Source organism: Condylostylus longicornis, unplaced genomic scaffold, assembly GCF_029603195.1.
Source record: "Condylostylus longicornis isolate FDR11 unplaced genomic scaffold, ASM2960319v2 ptg000004l, whole genome shotgun sequence".
NCBI classification, from domain to species: domain Eukaryota; kingdom Metazoa; phylum Arthropoda; class Insecta; order Diptera; family Dolichopodidae; genus Condylostylus; species Condylostylus longicornis.
In genome coordinates, this window is record NW_026577973.1 from 7,828,131 (window position 1) to 7,847,027 (window position 18,897).

General features: G+C 25.2%; 1 protein-coding gene across 1 annotated transcript in view; it reads right to left on the reverse strand.

Annotated features, from left to right (window-relative positions):
* Positions 1 to 18,897, reverse strand: part of LOC129612776 (protein PF3D7_1417600) — a 48,807-nt gene that overhangs the window by 6,941 nt on the left and 22,969 nt on the right. Inside the window, exon 6 of the mRNA XM_055526541.1 lies at positions 678 to 3,084. Within this exon, the coding sequence (XP_055382516.1) occupies positions 678 to 3,084 (2,407 nt within the window). The remainder of the gene's footprint in view (positions 1 to 677; positions 3,085 to 18,897) is intronic.

Genomic DNA, 18,897 nt, shown 5'->3' on the forward strand with positions numbered 1-18,897 from the left:
TTTTCTATAAAAAAAAATTGCGATTGGGAGTAACTTTTACTCTAATTGTGGTGTGAAGGCCAATTCAAACCAAATTTTTGTCTAATTAGTTTAAATGGAAAAATTGAAACTGGGTTATGGAAAAGTGAATTTAAATTTTGATAGGGAACAGGCAAAGCTATTTGTGAGCTATATTTGTTTTGCAGGTGAATAAGTTTCCAATAATTAGAAAAAAATTAAAATTTTCAGACTCTATGTTGTAGTTAATTTCTTTAACCTTTCTGAAGATTAGAATTGTCTTAATTTAAGTATGTTTTTCTTACACTTGAAATCGTAGATGTTATAGCTGCCATAGTAACTGAGAATTTCGCTATATAAAGCACTGATTGTTACCCGGCAGACTGCGTCTTGCATGCTGTAAGAAGTTTGGCCGGTTTACTAAAATGTTTAAAATATCTTTTAGAAGATTAACTAATTTGAATTATAAATAACTAGGATATAAAAATTTTGAAAACTGCTTTATAAAGGAGTATTCCCACATCAAGGATTATCACAGCATAAAAATATTTAGCTAGGAAATCGTTGAATTCCAGTCCCTCATATATATGAAATATATATCACAAGAAAAATATCTTTGATGAAATTTGTTATTAAAATGAATACAAGAAAGAATATTTTATAATTATTTAAACATTTACCATAAAAGTGCTCGTCTTTAAGTGTTTTCCCGGCAGCATATAAACGCCTATCTTTTATTATTGTACCGTTATTAGTACTCCATGTTACATTATTTTGTGTTAAGACAACAACATCATCCTCATCAATACTATCTATTTTATGTAAATTTTTACTCATAATTGGAGTTAAGGTAAAAGATGAATATGTTGTTAAAATTTCTTCTGTATCATTTATCCTTGATATTGGAGATTTTAGTACTTGGTTTTGTTTTTCCTCCTGCTGTTGTATTATTTGTGGTTTTTCATTATTTGAATTTAAATTTTTATCAATATCAACATCATCATCAGCAGCACTATCATTTAATAGTGAAAATGTTTTATTTACATTATTTCTTTTGTTATAGTTTATGTTATCATTGTTTTTATTATATTTGTAATTGTCATTATAGCTATTCTTTTGGTTTTTAAGGCTTGAAACAATATCGATATTAGTATCATTCATATTCATTTGTATTTCAGGATAATTTGGCAATAAGTCAAATATATTTTCTAAGGTAGAATGATTTTTGTTATCAATACCACTACTATTATAACTATTCTTACTATTATTATTGTTATTCATGCTATTGATTTTATTTTCAATTGATGATTTAGGTATATTTGCAAAAAATCCAGGCAATATTCTGTTTATTTGCTCGGGTTGTTGTTTTTGTTCGTTCGATAAATTTTGTTGCTGCTGTGGTTGTTGGTTTTCTGTAGTTATTTTAAATGTAATTGAGTTCATGTTCATTCCATTAGCATTATTTGGCTGTTGTCCTACTTTTAACTCGTTTCGATTTATCTTACTTCCTGTTTCAGTAGAGAAAAAAGAACTTAAACTAGATATATTTGCAATTTGTTCAACATCCTGTTGTTTTTCGATTTGATGATATTTTGAAAAATTTTTCTGGCCAAAAAATTTATCATTAGAAGAAAATGGAATGTCTGTTGTTTCTATTGTAGTTATATTTATTATTGGATTTTTTATAGCTATTTTATTTGCTCCAGATAAAGATGTTAAATTTAAACGGAAACTGTCTGCATTATAAATATTAATGTTTGAATTTGTTGTATGGTTTTCGGTTGATTTTTGGCTAAAAGTAGGAATTGTCTCGACATAATCATTGTCTGGTTTATTTAAAAATGCTGATTTTATTGGAATTAATGTTACTGTTTCTGATATAGTCGTTGCTGGAGTCGTTACAGTATTTTCTTTTGATTCTGGAAATTTATTCATAGAATATATATTAAGAGTGGATAATTTTTCACTTGAAATATTCGTAGTGTCTGAATAAATGGGGTTTTTTATTGTTTTGTCATTGTTTTCGGCTTGTAATGGTTTATTCTCAAATTTTTCCGATTCTAAATATTGTTCCAATTTTTTTTTGCTATCTATTTCTTTTGTGATGTATTCTCGATTGCCAGACTGATTGTAATTCATAGTTGTTTGGTCATCATCTTTGAGATTTTTGAAATTATTTGAAATCGTACCTTCATCGGCCACATATTCATCTGAATTTTGATATTCTTTCATATTATTTTTATTTAAAATATTCTTTTCATAAATTTCTCTTGCCGTATTTTCTTGTTGCATTAACATTTGTATCTGATGTAATTTCATTTGCCGGTCCTTCAAAGCTCTCAGTTCAACACAGTTCGGACGTTTTGATTTCAACTTATTTCGAATTTCTTCATATTCATTTTGCTGACAACAACCTTGCAAATTATTATTCAAAAAGTTATCATTATTTTCATTAAATTTCTCAAAATATTTATACGAATTTTCAATAATATTTTTTAATTCTTTTGGTATTATCGGTTGTTCAATATTTAATCGATTAGATGATGTTGATGGTGTTGTCAAACTTGATACAGATGCAAAATTATTTAATATGGCATTATTATTAGCAGTATTGTATAAATTTTCTTCATGACATCCATTTGCCCATTCTGCAATGCCCAATAAATCAGAACATTTAATAGGATTATCATCTAAATATAGATCACGTAATTTTGGCGATTCTTTAACTAGTGATTGACTTAATCCTTTTAATTCAGCTGATTGTAAATTTAACGTTAATAGCTTTGGCAATGGTAAACCAGGTAAATATAATAATTTATTACCCGATAAATCTAATACTTTTAAATTTATTAATCCTTGAAAATATTGTGGTTGTATTTCAATTATTTGATTATATTGTAAAAATAAATTTTCTAAACTAGTGGGAAGACTTATTGGTATCCTTTTTAAATTGTTGTGGTCTAAAAATAATGTTTCTAACATTTCTAAACGACCAAGTGCATCATCTTCAATATCATCAATATTACTATATGATAGATCCAAGTATTGTAATAATGGGTAGCTATCTAAGTCACCGCAATTTATTGTCTGGAATTAAAAGAAAATAAATAAAATAAGTTAAATTTAAAATATTACATACATACAAAATAGAACTTGTAGTTAGAAATAGTTTTATATTATTACAACATTAATATTTTGTAAAAATTTTATTTTAAATTTTTATCTATAGAATTTAGTTTTTCACTGCATTTATATTAAAACAAAGTGTCTGCTAAGCAAATTAAAGTTTTAAGGCAATAAATTTAATGAAATAGAAAATTTAATTTTCTCAATTACAATGTAATTTTAATAAAGGAAAATCGCGAGCGAAAAAGGTGATAGTCTTGACAACAAATTCCGGCTACAATAATGACATGTCAGGAGCGATTTTAACAAAATTTTTATGAAAAGTTCGCGAAAATTCAAGCAAAGATTTCCCTTTTGATTGTCTCGAATAGCACTTTCAAGTATTGTTTACAGTTACCACAATTATCATTGGACCTTAATTGAATTCAAATTTTTTTGCTGCTTTGCATTCATGTTTTCACAGAAATTACATTGCATAATGTGCGGTAACCACCACGTTCTACTGCTTACAAAATTTATTATTAAAACGAGAGAAAAAATTGAGTTGACCGTGTCAACTCTGTGATACGCGTACGAATTTGTTATCCTATAATGTTAAATATGTCATAGCTAACTGAAGACTATGACTTTGCATTGAAGTTACCATATTATCACATTAATTTATGCAAAATTTCAGTACTGTATTTTCAATATTTTCTAAGATATCGCCAAACCACTATTGAAGTTATACGGCAGCTAACAGAAAGAGCCAAGACATTTTAACGAATTTTATCAAACACATCGGCCCTACTAATATATTCGCTTGTGTAAAATTTCACTATCACGATTTTTATAGTTCCTAGGATATAGTCAAATAAATTTTTAAGTTGTATGGCAGCTACCCGAACCGGTACCCCGATCATGTCCAATTTAAATAGGGTTCTGGCACTTACTACAATAAATCATTTGCGAAAATTTGGTGAACTTAGCTCAATTAGTTTTTGAGTTATCGTTGAAACGGACGGACGGACGGGCGGACGGACAGACAAAGCTAAATCAACTCAGAATTCGACGCTGATCAAAAAAATACATTTGAATCTGTATCTAAGACCGTTATTTCTTAGCGTTACAATCGGTAAGGCAAATTTAGTATACCCTTCGAACATACGTTCGTACCGGTATAATGATATATGTACATATATGAACCAATTTATACATAAATAAATTTTAATATATGTGTATATATATACATTGTACTACTTACAAGATATATATACTCCTTAATATTTTATATGATCCAGTAATTTATGAATTACCGCAACATTCATTATTTGAAAACTTTTTAAATTAAACTCATGTCATATTATTACTGAATCAAATTAAAAAACTAATATCAAAAGTTTTTATTGTCATTATAATTTTAATAAGTTCTTTTTGAGATACATACCAGACTTTTCGATGTAAAATTTTAAATAATATGGTACTTATATTGTGCCAGTATGAAATTTTAATTATATACTACACATACTTGTAACCGACCATGTTATATAAAAAATATGATGAGCATTGTCCTCATACTGAATTTCGGATGTTATTAGATTAAGTTATAGCATTTGAAGTGAATATCTTATTTTCAATTTCACATTTGGGATTCTTTATCAATTTCAATAACTCTTTTGGTATTATATTATTATTTTCTTACAAAATGTAAGTCAATAAAATGAACTTATAAAATTTAGGTGGAAATTGGGTATCAAGAATTGAATCTTTATTTTTATTAATTCAATTAATTTTCGTAAAAGCTATATGAATGTACATATATAAATTCATTAAATTTACAGATAATGTTGTTTCAGATAGATGAATATGTACTACGTGTATAAATGATTTGGGATAAGTAGCATTGATATTAGTGAATTGAAGTTATAGCAGGAGCTGTAAAGTTTTTGTTTAAGAACCAACTTTTTATGCTTTTAATTTATTAATTTGCTATAAATGCATAATTAACTTCTACTTTTATTAAGTGATAAAGTTTTATTACATATTTACCAATGATAATGTGATTCACCTAACCCATTCCATTATACATTATAAAGTGATGCTTGTATCAGTTTTCCTTTTAAGGTAAACTTTTTTTAAAATTAAATTTTTTATTCAATTATCTTACACAATGCACACAGATACATAGATAGATTTATGATCCAGAAGTAAAATTATAAAATTTACGTTAAGTGTTATCATGGGGTAGGGGAACTTAAATAATAATACTGATTCGTTGGTCCTAAACATAACAATATGGTGATTTTATTAAAAAAAATTTTCTCTGTTTATTTTTCATTGTTTTTCTTTAATTATAAAAATCAAAGAGAACGTCATAAAATGTTTATAAATGATATTGAAATATTTTTTAATTCTAGAAAAAAAAAAAATACAAGAAAATTTAATTTCCCTCATTCTTTTATACTTCCCAAAAAATCAACTTATTTAATATTAAATATTGTGTAGTACTCGAAAAGATATAAAAAATTTTGCAATTAAATTTAAATTGAAAGAAAAGAAAAATGGAAAACAATACTTTTGGGCTGTTTGAGATGCTGAAATAAAAGTAAAATTTATACAAGATAATGAAAAATTATAAAAAGAGAAAAAAAAAAGAAAATTTTATTTGTTTCCTTCAAACATAAGTCATAAAATCTATTTGGAAAGATTGTTATAAAATGAAGAGAAGCTGTTTTTACAGGCGTTAAAAATCCCAGTTTGATTTTTCTTTACACAAAATTAAATTTTTAGCGTTGGTCATTAAAGGTGAAAAATATGTTTTATTTTTAATTTTAAGTACGAATACTAAAATAAATTTATAACTTGTGTAAATTTAATTGATATTTTTTATTTTAATAAACTGGTTTAAGAGATACTTAAGAATTTTGAATAATTTTTATTAAATTTTGTTTTTGTGATCATTAAAATCGAATGAGTACAAATTAGAGCGTATAATTATTTTCTATATGCATGTGAAATAATCGAGGCTTGTAAGGGTTTTAACGTTAAATTCATTTTGTAATGAGCATATGTGTGATTTTTGTTTCAAATACAAAATTTTTGAATGATGTTTCTAACTAGAATAAATATTGTTAGAAATTCATTTTATATAAGTGAAAATTATTTTAAAAGAATTGACTATTTGAAAATCAATTGGAATTTTTCAACTCTACTTTTTAGCAGCGAAGGCAATTAATTTCAATTTAAATACAAGTTTATATATAATTAAAGGGTATAAATGTATATAAAATCCTACCCTACATTCAATTTGGTAGCATCTTCGATATTTATCCTGATTGCTTTTTAAGATAAAATAATTTTAAATGCAACAATAATTTAGTAAAATATCTAAAATTGAAATTCAGAAATATTATTCTGCTTGCTTGCACAAACATTTTATAATATTCTAAAATATTTCAATTTTATTTTATACAAAAATTACTACGAAAAAATTTTTTCGCGACGCTACCCATGACATTGTCACCTTCATTTTAGTATAATTTTTTTTTTTAATTATAATTTCGTGTTTTTCTCGTAAGTAACATTTAAAATAATTTTTTTCGTTTTTCTGCACTAATGTAAAATTTTTTACAAGTTTTCTTTTATAATCTCTAGTGTTTTGCTATATTCAGCTAAAATATTTTAATTTTTTGCTTTCGCAATAAATTGCGCTTGATTGACATTTTATTTGCTTTCACAATTAATTCAACTCACCTCTTTATTTTATATTTTATTTCTCTTTGATATTTTTTTTAAGCTGCCCTTGCAAATTCTTTTTCATTCGTGTCTTTTTAATAATATATATTTGGAATTTTATAAGGATGAATGAACAAGAGTTGGCGTCGTATAACATTGTATTTTATTTTTAGTTGAGATTAAGTAAAACTGATTCTAAATAGAATTAACAGTTTAGCTTCTCGAGCATGTGCTTTGGCAGATATTTTTGAAGGGAGAATGTCAATTGAGTCTAAATTGTTTTATTTTTATATATTGTTTTTGCAAATATTAAAACTTTCTTCGATCAGAAATAAAATCATAAATTTTAATCGTACTCTCTGGCATTATAGTTTAGAGGCGCAGTACTCTCACTTTTTCTCTTTTTTCGGTTTGTTGCTAAGAAGGTGTAAAATGCGATGTAAAACTATAGATCATTTAAGATATATTAAATTAAATAAATAATCTAACTCGTTCCTCCGTTATATGATTATCGAGGTAACTTTATATTCTGGAAACTAATCGTTATCGTTTTAGCAATCATGAATGTCTATAAGAAATTAAATTAATTATAGCAAAGCAGATCGTTTAGAACTACGCATAATGCTATCATTATATAATAGTACTATAATTCGTTGGCAGCACGTATTTTGAAAGGAGACAATAAAAAAAAAATAATAATTTTTTTTTCATTAAAGATAATTGAAATGAGCAAAAATGTCACATTTTCTCACAAACATCGGAAGGATGTAAAAGTGAAAAGGCAAAGAGAAGAATGACGACGTTATAAAAATTATAAAATGAAAGCTTCATAAAAAGCAAAATTAAAAAAAATGCTTATCTAAGTAAATATTAATTTTAATTTAGAGATTCTTTTCTATTAATTTTGTTTCCTTGCTCGTTTCGCCTCGCGTTTTTTACCTTTTTATTACCCTCCCTTATTCATTTAATTTTTATATTTTCTTATACTTATGTACTGATATCCAAAATGAAATCAGTACACAAAAATTTCTTATAAATTTATGAAATCAAAGAAATTTTCAAAGAGATCTATTCTAATTTCAAAATTTAAAATGAATTTTTATAGGGTGTCTAGAACTGCTTGTGCTAATGTTATAGATTTGAAAGCATTTTCTTTTATAACCCATTGTATATCTCTAAACTTAGAACGTTATTGAAAATGCAGTTCTTATAAGATTAGATTTCACTTTTATATATGAAAATTTTTAAAAATATCTACAAAATTTACATATTTAGAGGAATGGAATCGCGAGCTTGTACATTTTGGTTGATTGCTTTCTTTAGAGAAGACAATTTAAAGCAAATGTAAATAAAATTTCTAAACGCAGCTATAATATATAAAAAAATTTCGTCAATAAAATAATGTTTGCGGAAAACCTTAAAATTCCAAATTATTCTATGAATATTCTTTAAAGCATTTGTTTACGATATTAATTTGTATTCTATTTTACTTTTATATTATATTTTTATTTCAACACAAAAGGTCATTTAATTTACCTAATTTCCCAAGTGAATCCGTACAAAGATTCAGTGAAATGAAAAATGAAAATAAATAGAATAAACATGTTAAATATCCTTACTTTAATTTTACCCTATGATGTGCCACATACAAACATATATATATATGTGGGTGTAATAATAAAAACTAAATCCTTAAACGTAAAAGAATTACTTGTTAGGGATAATAATAAAGGCTCCAAATAAACAAGAATAAAATTTTGAAAATCTTGATCTCTTTGTATGAATAAAAATAATGTGGAGAAGCCTCTTGAAACTTGAGCTAATTTGACAGCTCGTTAAATTTTGTATACCCAAAAAAAAAAAAAAATATGACAACAAAAGACAAAAACATTAAATTTTAATATCTATACTGTCCATATAGGGTTTAAGAGAACGTAAAGAAAAAGAAAAGCAAAGAATTGGTTTCAAAATCCATCTAGGACAAATCAAATGATGGCAATAATTGTACTTTTTCATTACATATTTTACGGAAATGCAAACCAATTCACACACAATACACATTTTGTTATCCATGGTCATTGTTCTCCATTATAGAATCGTAAAAAAAAATGAAATGATCAAATAATTGGCATAAAGTTTCCCGAATAAAGTTTGTTGCCATTTTACTTAATGCTTAATGTTTCGTTTCATAAAAAAAAAAATTTGATGTGATCAGCACATAACCGAACGCATCTTGTCCAGATTAGTAAATTGAAAATCTTGGAAAAATTGAATTTGGCTCTTAGTGGAATTTCATTTTGTGCCGTCCGAATAATACGAAAAGTTCGCGAGTAACTCCTGGTAACAACCAGAGCTCAAATATTAAATTTTAAGAAATTCCATCAATTCGTCCCGTATATATATCCAAATATTAAAAATCGGCCCCCAGATCAGTTTTCGAGCTCTGATCGTTCCAAAAAATTTATATATTCATTGCTTTATTACTTCGAATTTACATATTAAATTTCAATAAAATCGGTTCATTATTTCTCTTTATATACGCAAAAACGTATATTTGGCCCATAGTAAACGTTCAGTAGCTGACACCTGATTTCTTCCAAAAACTGGAAGGTTTCGCATACGGTCGAACGGTACGCGTGCACACACAGACCAACAGGTTGCTAACAATAGTTTATTTACACTTCTCTACTATGAAGAAGTGCGTTCCCACCGAAAACTTGACATGCAAAATTTTTTGCCATCAAATAACCTACCTTATTGTATACGAAATTCGGTCGGTAAAAATGTACAAACCTCGTCAAATACTTATGCCTTATTAAATGAATACAAAAGTGACTCTTTATTTGTACATTGTAAATGTAGTTGTGTGTTCACATTATGTATAAAAATATTCATTCTAATTTCTTCAACAACTTATTATAAAAGCTTGTGACAGAGGTCCTTTTTCTTAAGAGAGGAAAAAAAAATAACAAGAAAATATTCTCACTTTTATTTCTATTTTATTATAGAAGAAAATTTTAACCGCCATAATAACGACATAAACGTTTTGTAGATTTTCTTTTATTTTGTGGTCTCTTTCTTTTCTGCAAGACAATCCCAAAACTGTTATCTTAGCAAATATTTGTGCTCTTTAATAAAATAACATTTATCCTTGCAAATACATACATACTCATACATACCAATATAACAATTTTTAAGACTACAACTTTGCTGTTATAAGCAAAAATTAAGAAAAGTTTATCGCAATTTTAAATGTCCAGCAAACGGGCATATAAGAAGAAAAAAAATAAAAGTGAATGTTAACATGTATATGTATTTGGAAAATGAAAAGTATGGTAGGTATGTGTATATGTATGGGTTTATAACTATCATTTTTATAATTATCTGTACTGTGTGCAACTAAAAATATATAGAGTTTTCAACATGTCGGGTATGATTATTATTTGTAATATTTTAAGGAAATTTTAAAATTCACTTTATTTTCGGTTAAATGTGAATCACATAAATTATTTTTGCAGTATATAAAACCTTTTTAAAATATCTCGATGACAAGGTAAAGTGTTTATTCCACTAGAAAAGCAAGTAGTAAAATTTAAAGGAAATTCGAAGTGAAATGTTTTGAACAGCCAAGTGACAAGGTTATCACTATTTTGTTTTATATTTAATAATTACATAAAATTTCGGATTCAGAATGAAGAACAAAACTGGAATAATATTATATTTTTTGATTCTTCCATTAAAAAGTGTTATATATTTTTATGCTACATAATGTAACAAGGAGTTTTTAGTTTTCTTTGAATTAGTGACAGCAGTGATTCAGTTAATTCAATGTTTTATATGACTAATGTCCTTTATGTGTATATATATAGGAATTGGGGTGTTTCTGTTAACTAAATTTGTGATTTGTTGTTCGAATAAAAGCACGTTTATTTAAGGTAAAGGCAACATAATTTTATCTTTATATATATACATAAATAAATGTTGCTCAGATCAATCTAGACGTGCAAACTGTGCTGTAAATTCAATAATTTCGAATATAAATAAGTTTGCTGTATAAAAATTATTTTAATTAATTTAAAATCCAAATAAATTTTTAAAATTTCTAAGATAAATTGAAATAATTGAATAGGTACATGAACTGTAAGATTTTAATAAAGTATTATTCAATCGCACTGATTACATTTTCCATCGTTTGAAATTTTTTTCAATAATTCTATTAGAATAAAAACAATTTTTCAAAATATGTCGATTACCTCTATTCGAATAATTTTAATTCAAGAAGACCTCTTCATACTCATAAGTTCTATCATCTTGTTTCAAAATTGAAAGCCACATACAGTAACTTTATGGGAAAATCTTATATATTTTAACAAATATTTATACATAAATGTTATGTGCTCTGCTATTTATCTTATATATAATGTACATATAGCAGTGACTATATATACATAAACTACATAGTTAGGGTTTGTTTCATCCTAAAAAGAAATATACTTAGTCCTTTTTATTCAAAAAGCAATAAAATAGGATTACGCGTGAAAATCGTCCTATTTTTTCGTTTCACTTTTTTTTTTTGCAAGTAAACATTTACATAACAGGGAAATTCTTTGGTTTTCCTTATTTACCCACTCTCTTTTAACAGTGTGTTTGTGTGTGTTTGTGTTTGAGTGTGAAGTGTAAAATATTTTTAATACTAATTTATAAAATACGAAAGAGTGCAATTTAATAGAGAAATTGAAGAGTGAAGCATTCAATATTTTTTTTTTTTTGAATAACAAGGAAACTTTATTTCAAGTATCATTGGATTGGATTTGAATGAATAACATTGTAGTTTTTGTAACTGCACTTTAATTTGGAGCCTTATTCTACAAAGACCTATACATTTATTGATTTTATTACAAAATTCTTTTATTTTTAAATTGGATTAATATTAGTGTTCCATTTTTTCTATTTATTATGAGTTTTAGTTTTGATTTTTTCACTGAAATTTACAAAAAAAATTTCAGGAGTATTAGTTTTTCGTTTCTATATAACTAAATACATAAGTTTCGATGGATTAAGAATTGCTTCATGAAAGCTTCTAAATTTATTTTTACTTTTTTTTATCTTAATATAAGATAATCGTTGTATAAATTTACACTCGATTTCCTGGCATTTAGAAATTAGTTTCTCTGGGAAAATCAGAAATATTATTCAAGAACAATCTAATAATTAAAATAAATCAAAAAAAAAATTGGGAAAAATTGCTTATTAGTTTCACTCTTGCCGTCTGTCGGATCGTCCGTGGACATGTTTACAAAACTTGAAGACAGAAAACTGACATTTCATATATATGTTTTTTAGCGAAACCATAAGCATTTTTCGCATTTTGAAACAAAACAAAATGGTCATTAAAATTTAGCATCATCTAAACTCCCCTTTTTCCAAATTTTTATTATCATTTTTCTGCTAGATTACAGGTTGCAGATGTCTCAAATTTTACATACTTTTAACAACTAATAGTTCATTTTGTTAGAATAAACTTTTTTCCAATTCCATCTTCTCTCAAATTATCGCCTCTCGAAATTTGTAAAATTTGGGTTTTAGCACCTTTTATTTCCGAAACGGCAAACTTTTCTAAATTTCTATAAATACAGAAAGCTAACGGTAGATTTCATAGTATTAAAAAATATAATTATTTTTCTTAACTAACGCAATTAATCATTGAATTCGATCATAAAAAGCTTCATCCCAAATATAGGCAATCTTCGAAATAGTTCCGAATGTGAATAAAAATAATTTTAATAATGTAGTACGTAAATTGTTTTTAAAAGCAGTATTTTGACTCGATGAGGGAAAAAGTGCTGCATTGGTTTGCCCTAACTTATTATATAATTTATTATTGATTTAATTACTGGCCTCTGGGGCCCGTTTGGAAAAATGCAATATCTGAAATTTTGAACAAACAAAATACTGCAAAAATTTTTGTTCAAATAAAATTTAAATTTCTATGCAAAGGATTGTTTCTTAATTCTATATAAATAAAAAAAATATAATCAATTTTACATTCGTCTTGGAGTAATTTTTTAAATTTAAACTTTATATTTTTACGGATAACTTTTAATTCGGGTAAAAAATTTTCGTACCTTTCGTAATATTACACACGCTAAGCAAAAATATTGTGGAATATAAAATCATTTAGAGTATAGGGGATTAACATTTGTGTTTAGTTTAATAATCTAAAATTATGCGAATACTAACAGGTTACATTCCTTTTTACAGAATACTTTTTTATTTTTTATTTGAAAAGGGTATGTATACAAAAATTTTGGAGAATACCAAAAGATAAAATTTAAAAACCAAAAGGATGTCATAGTAATAATTACCTTTATCCTTTTTAAAACTTATATGCACCAAAATTATTTGGGATCATGCACTATCTATGTTTATAAAGGAATACCATACTAAACCGGGTGTTCTTTATATTATTTAGATTAGACTAGGTTTAGATTTCGTTTGTACAATGCGCTTTAAAATCGAGAATTGATCAAATATTTCAAAACATTGACAAATTTTAATGCTATCATAAAATTTTTTATTTATTTTACAAATTCTTTGGCCAAAAGGTTTTCATTAACTTCTATACCCTTTACTCTCCAAACAATTTAAAAGACACTCAAAAATTTCAATAAGTGGTGATAGAAAATGACTCGTAAATTACGACACAATACGATATTCAATAATTTTTAAATTCAGTTTCTTATTTATTTGAAATTGAATTAGTCAATATAAAATTAGTTGTAAAACTTTTTTACTTTTACTTTAGAAATCCAATACACATACAGAGAAATCTATACAAATTTAAACTCAACTGATTTATTAAAATGTTGTTGCATATATTGGTAAACCTCCCAACAATTTCTTAATTAAGTGTCGTATGTATGAAATAATTGGATTATCTTCCATTTTTACCGGAAATATTTTAAATCACTTTTTGAAAGTTTTAAATTTTCGAAGGATAATACTTACTCATCTCAAGTCATATAATATCTCGTAAAGAAGAAAAGCAATTAGAGGAAAAGGACAGTTTTTAAATGCAATATTTTCCTAAAAACAGTATGTTTTCTCTTCCAATTCCAAATATTTCAAGAATATTCAACAAATCTCAAGAATTTTTGTGTTTACCGTATTTTATATAGAAAAGTTTAGAAAAATTACTGGTACAAGTAGGGAGGATATCGAAAATTTTATGAAACAAGTAAAAGAATAAAAAAATTTTACACAAAATTACATATTTTATATGGTGTCATAGAGAAAATGTAAAAGAAAAACGGGAATAGCAATAAAGAATCAAAATGTAAGAACTAATTAGGTTGAAGATCGTAACTATGTAATTAGGGTACAGCCATCCTAATATTACTAATTTGTATAATTTTTGACTATGAATTCCTTTTACCATTTTCTTTCTTTTCTATTTTCTTTATCCTTTTTGATATCCTTATCTTCTTAGATTATGGCAGCACGTCGGTACCTGAATTTTATTTGGTGTTTCGTGCTTATTTTTCGCTTTTTTTACTAGAAAAAGCGTTGAAATTTTTGCTTATTATTTTGTTTTTTATTTTTTATGGCTCTTTTTATGTTAAAGAGAAACATTTTTTTTTGTTTTTTTTGAAAATTTATTAAAAAGGGATTGAAAAATTAATATTTTATTATACTTGTATTCTTGTTGTATTGAAGAAGTTCATACTTGTTGTGTAACGTCTTGGGATTTTATGTCTAGGTTCTATATTTACCATACCTTTTTTTTACAGAAGTTTAAAATTTAGAAGTTAAAATGACTTTAAATAGTTATTAATTAGGCACGTAAATAGGTCGAAAGTTACAGAAAAAATTTTTTTAAATCCTTTGTAATTTTCTTGTTTTTTATTTTTTAAAATAATTTATTTAATAATATTAGTGAACAGTAAAGTTTCTTTATGTTTTTGTCACGGTTTACGTACATACATTGCTTTTAAATTTTATAAAATTTTTAAGTTTTTTATGTAGGCATCGAAGTTACCACGCTTTTATATTTTCTAATGACTTTTTAAATTGAATACGTCGAAAAATTGTAAGTCATTAAGATGAAAAATAAAAAAGAAAATTTTATTCCTTCAATTAAGATTTATAAAGGTCTTTATTTAGGGACAGCAAAAACGATATTGAAGGAATTTTCAGTTGTGTAATTGAAACTTGAAATAAATTGAAGTTCTAGGACTAATTTGTGTATTATGAGCATGTGAATAGAAAGAATAGAGTGAAACTCAGTTCACACGAAAACTGACCATATTTTGTAATTGATTCTCCTATTTTGTACCTTATTAAAATTTTCTATATTTTATATAGAATGATGAGTCAAAAAAGAATGCTTCATTTTCCAGTTTTCGAAATTTCGAAACTTTAAATACTTCATATACAATTTTTTTTTTCTAAATCAGTTCTTTGATTTATATATTGATGCCTACACAATATGAAAATAATGCCATTATACTTTGTGATGAAAAATTAAACTGTTTGGCAAGCGAAGTATCTAGAATTTCATTAAAATTTGAATTTAATATTTTCAGCAAATCTTTTCATTGCTACTTGATGTTAATTTTAACAGTATATTGAAAAGAATGTGAGATTTTATTTTTGTAAAAAAAAAACAAAACCGAAAATTTTTGTTTTTTCCTACTCTCTTTAATATTTAAATCCTTTAAGGACCTTTATTTTTGTTTTCATTTTGAAAAATATTTAAATACAAAGATCGCATCAAGTAAAAAATTCTTTTTATTTCTTTAGTATCATTTTGCTTCCCATTTACTTTATCCTTTACATATATATTTTGGTATTTTTGACATACATATACATATATATCTACATGCATATGTATATTTATGTACATAAGCATATGGTACACGTTTTCATGAAATAAATTTGATTTTCATTTGTTACAAAGTAATGATTTCAATACCACATAATTACACGATGGGGATCATCCGTTTTTTTTTTTTTTTTTATAATTTGTGGTTTGCATATTTTTATTTTTTTTCTTGGTTTGTGAGTTGTACTTATCTTCTTTAAAGAAATGTTGCAAAATTTTACAAGTTTGAGAGTAAAATTTCGTAATTTTTATATAAATTCCCTTTAAAAAATTCAATTGGGAATACAATATACAAAATGATATTAAGTTGAAAATAATGGATTTTTCTCTTTGTTTTAAAATTCTATAGAATTTTTTTTTTTTTTTGTATTAATAACGAACCCAAAAACTTGTCACGCAGTCAAGCCAAATAAAAAATCGACGGATTTTAAGTAGAAAATAGTTTGGGATTACATATGATTTTAAATAGAAAAAGTTGCTTGGTAGTATTACAATCTTATTATATGATGAAACTACTAAGTTCCAAGTATAAAATTGGAAATATTTCTAGTAGTGTTGTAAATTTAATTACTATTGTTTTCTGATCATAATTAAGACATATGTATACATTTATAATACATATTTAAAATTATATATTTTAAAATTTCATTCATTTTCTGTTTATATTGGTTTTACATGGCTCATAGTAAGATCGTATAGGGTTTTGAGAGCAATATTCCTCGTTTATACCTCTTTTAAATAAATACTTTCAAAATACCTAAAAAAAATATTGAATTCATTCAAGAAATTCTTTTACATTTTAAATTGGTTATCTTCGGAAAATTAATGAATTAGCAAATTTTTTAAAATGGAATAAACAATGGAGTAAAATATGCTCGAAGTACATTTATGCAGCGCCATTTTATATTACATAAATGGGCACATAAACGAAGCCATATATGCCCATATACACTTATTAAAATTGTAAATGTCCTGCATCAATCCTTTAAGAAATTTTTATATCATTTTTTTTTCAAAATTAAAAAGCATTTTTTTTATATACTTGCCATCATCTCTGTTCTTTCGTTAAATTTTTCTAATTTAAAATATTAAAATTTGAAAAAAAAAAAAATACTTTAAAAATTTTCCTGAATATTTTTCAATTAAAATAAAAATTTTAAATTTAACAAAAAAAATTTTTTTTTTTGTTAAAAAAAGGGAACTTTTTAAATATTTATTTGTATTTCAGCTTAAATTAAAAAAATTTTTATAAAATTTTTTTTGTTCTTTTATATTTTTTTTTTTCAATTTAAATTTCATGAGAATTTTATCAAACCCATGGTACAAAATCAACGTAGATACTTACGTATTCATTAAGGATACGCAACATCGTTTTTATTTTTCATTTTTTTCTCTCTCTCTCTCTCTATTGTATATGTGTATATATGCGAAATATGAAGTGAGAGAAATTTTCTCATTTATTTTTCAATAACTTTATATATAAAAAAAAAATTTTGTTCTCCTTTTTAAATTTTATACCTTAAAAAATTTTTTCCCAATTTATCCTACCAATCAATAATAAAATCGCCCACTATCTCTCGCTTCTTGTTTCTCCACAATTTTCCCAATCATAAAATATTCTTTGCGTATAGCGTTAACCTTCAATTTTTTTTTTCATTTTTTCGTTTTTATTTTTTAATAATTTTGTTTTTGTTTCTTATGTATATTTGATTATTTCTTTTTGTTTTTCCGAAATATTTTGTAAATAAAAACAAAAAAAAAAAACAAAAAAGGAAACGACTTCAATCAAAAATAACAAAATAAACAAAAAAAATAAAAATAAAAATATGAATTTAAAAGTATCTTGAATATCCTTTTACATCCTGTCAAAACAAGCAAGCAAAAAAAGGGAACAGAAATATAATAAAAATTTCCATCTAAGTATTTACATAATAATGTACACATGTATATACATACACATATTGAATATGTTTGCTTGCATGTATGCATGTATGTGCTTGGTATTTTAAACGAATAACCATTCCGAAATTCGATAGAAGGTATTCAAAAAATAAACATTGAAAAAAAACCCGGTCATTTTATTTTGTATTGCTCAAAAGTATTTCTACAAGTATGTACAAAACTGCTTATTTTACCGTTATGCTCATCAATAAAAAATAAAAACGTTTTTTTTTTCTTCTCTTCCTTTTTTCATTCTTATATTACGTACATACGTTCATATTTATATTGTTATGTAAGTCCTCATCGATATATGTAAGTATATATGTAGGTAGAATTGTGCGAGTTTATTTGTGAGAAAGCTTCGATGGCCTAATTTTCATATCGCATAATTTTTTTTTTTTGGATATTGAGGGGCAATTCAAATAAATTGAATAATATTTTTGTTTTTCAACTTTTGGCTATAATTGGAAAATTTTGAACAATTGTAATCTAAGGGGAAACTGGACTTCGTCAAATTCTTAATAAAAATTATTCTATAAAATAAAATAAATGATGCCTCTTATCTATATTTAACGGTTACCTTAAAATTAACTTTGATAATTTCAAGTGTGTACTGTAAAATAAAATTTTCATGTGATTTGAAAAAAAACTGAAAAGCTAGTATATGTGACTGGTAGTATTTTATTCCTGAATAGTATAATGATAGTACTGAATAGTATTTGTTCTCAAAAATTTAAAAATTTAAATGGTATCCCTTAGCATAATATGTATAATATGTATTTATGTTGAAAACTTCGCGAGCTAATCCGGGACTTGGTCCAAATAACAATGCGAAAAATTCAAAAGAAAATTTATAATGTAAGCAATGGTTTTTGGTTTCACAATTAAATAAATTTTTTAATAAAGTCATTTAATGCACAAAATTTAAATTTCTCGCTAATAAAAGATGCAGAATTTTGGCAAACAAATTCAGAAACAGATGGTTTGAAAGATGACGCGTTATTTTAATTATTATTTTCTTAAAAAAATCTATAGTCTAAATTTAATCATTACTAATTAATGACACAACCATATAATATTAGTTCAAAAAAAAACTTAATTTTCTAAAGAAATCATATGAGGTTTCTCTTGATACTTAATCATTTCAACCATTTTTATAAATATATTGTTATGTCTAGACTAACTAAACAAAATATGTAGTTTTAACCTTAAAGTGGTCTAATTTATTAGAAATT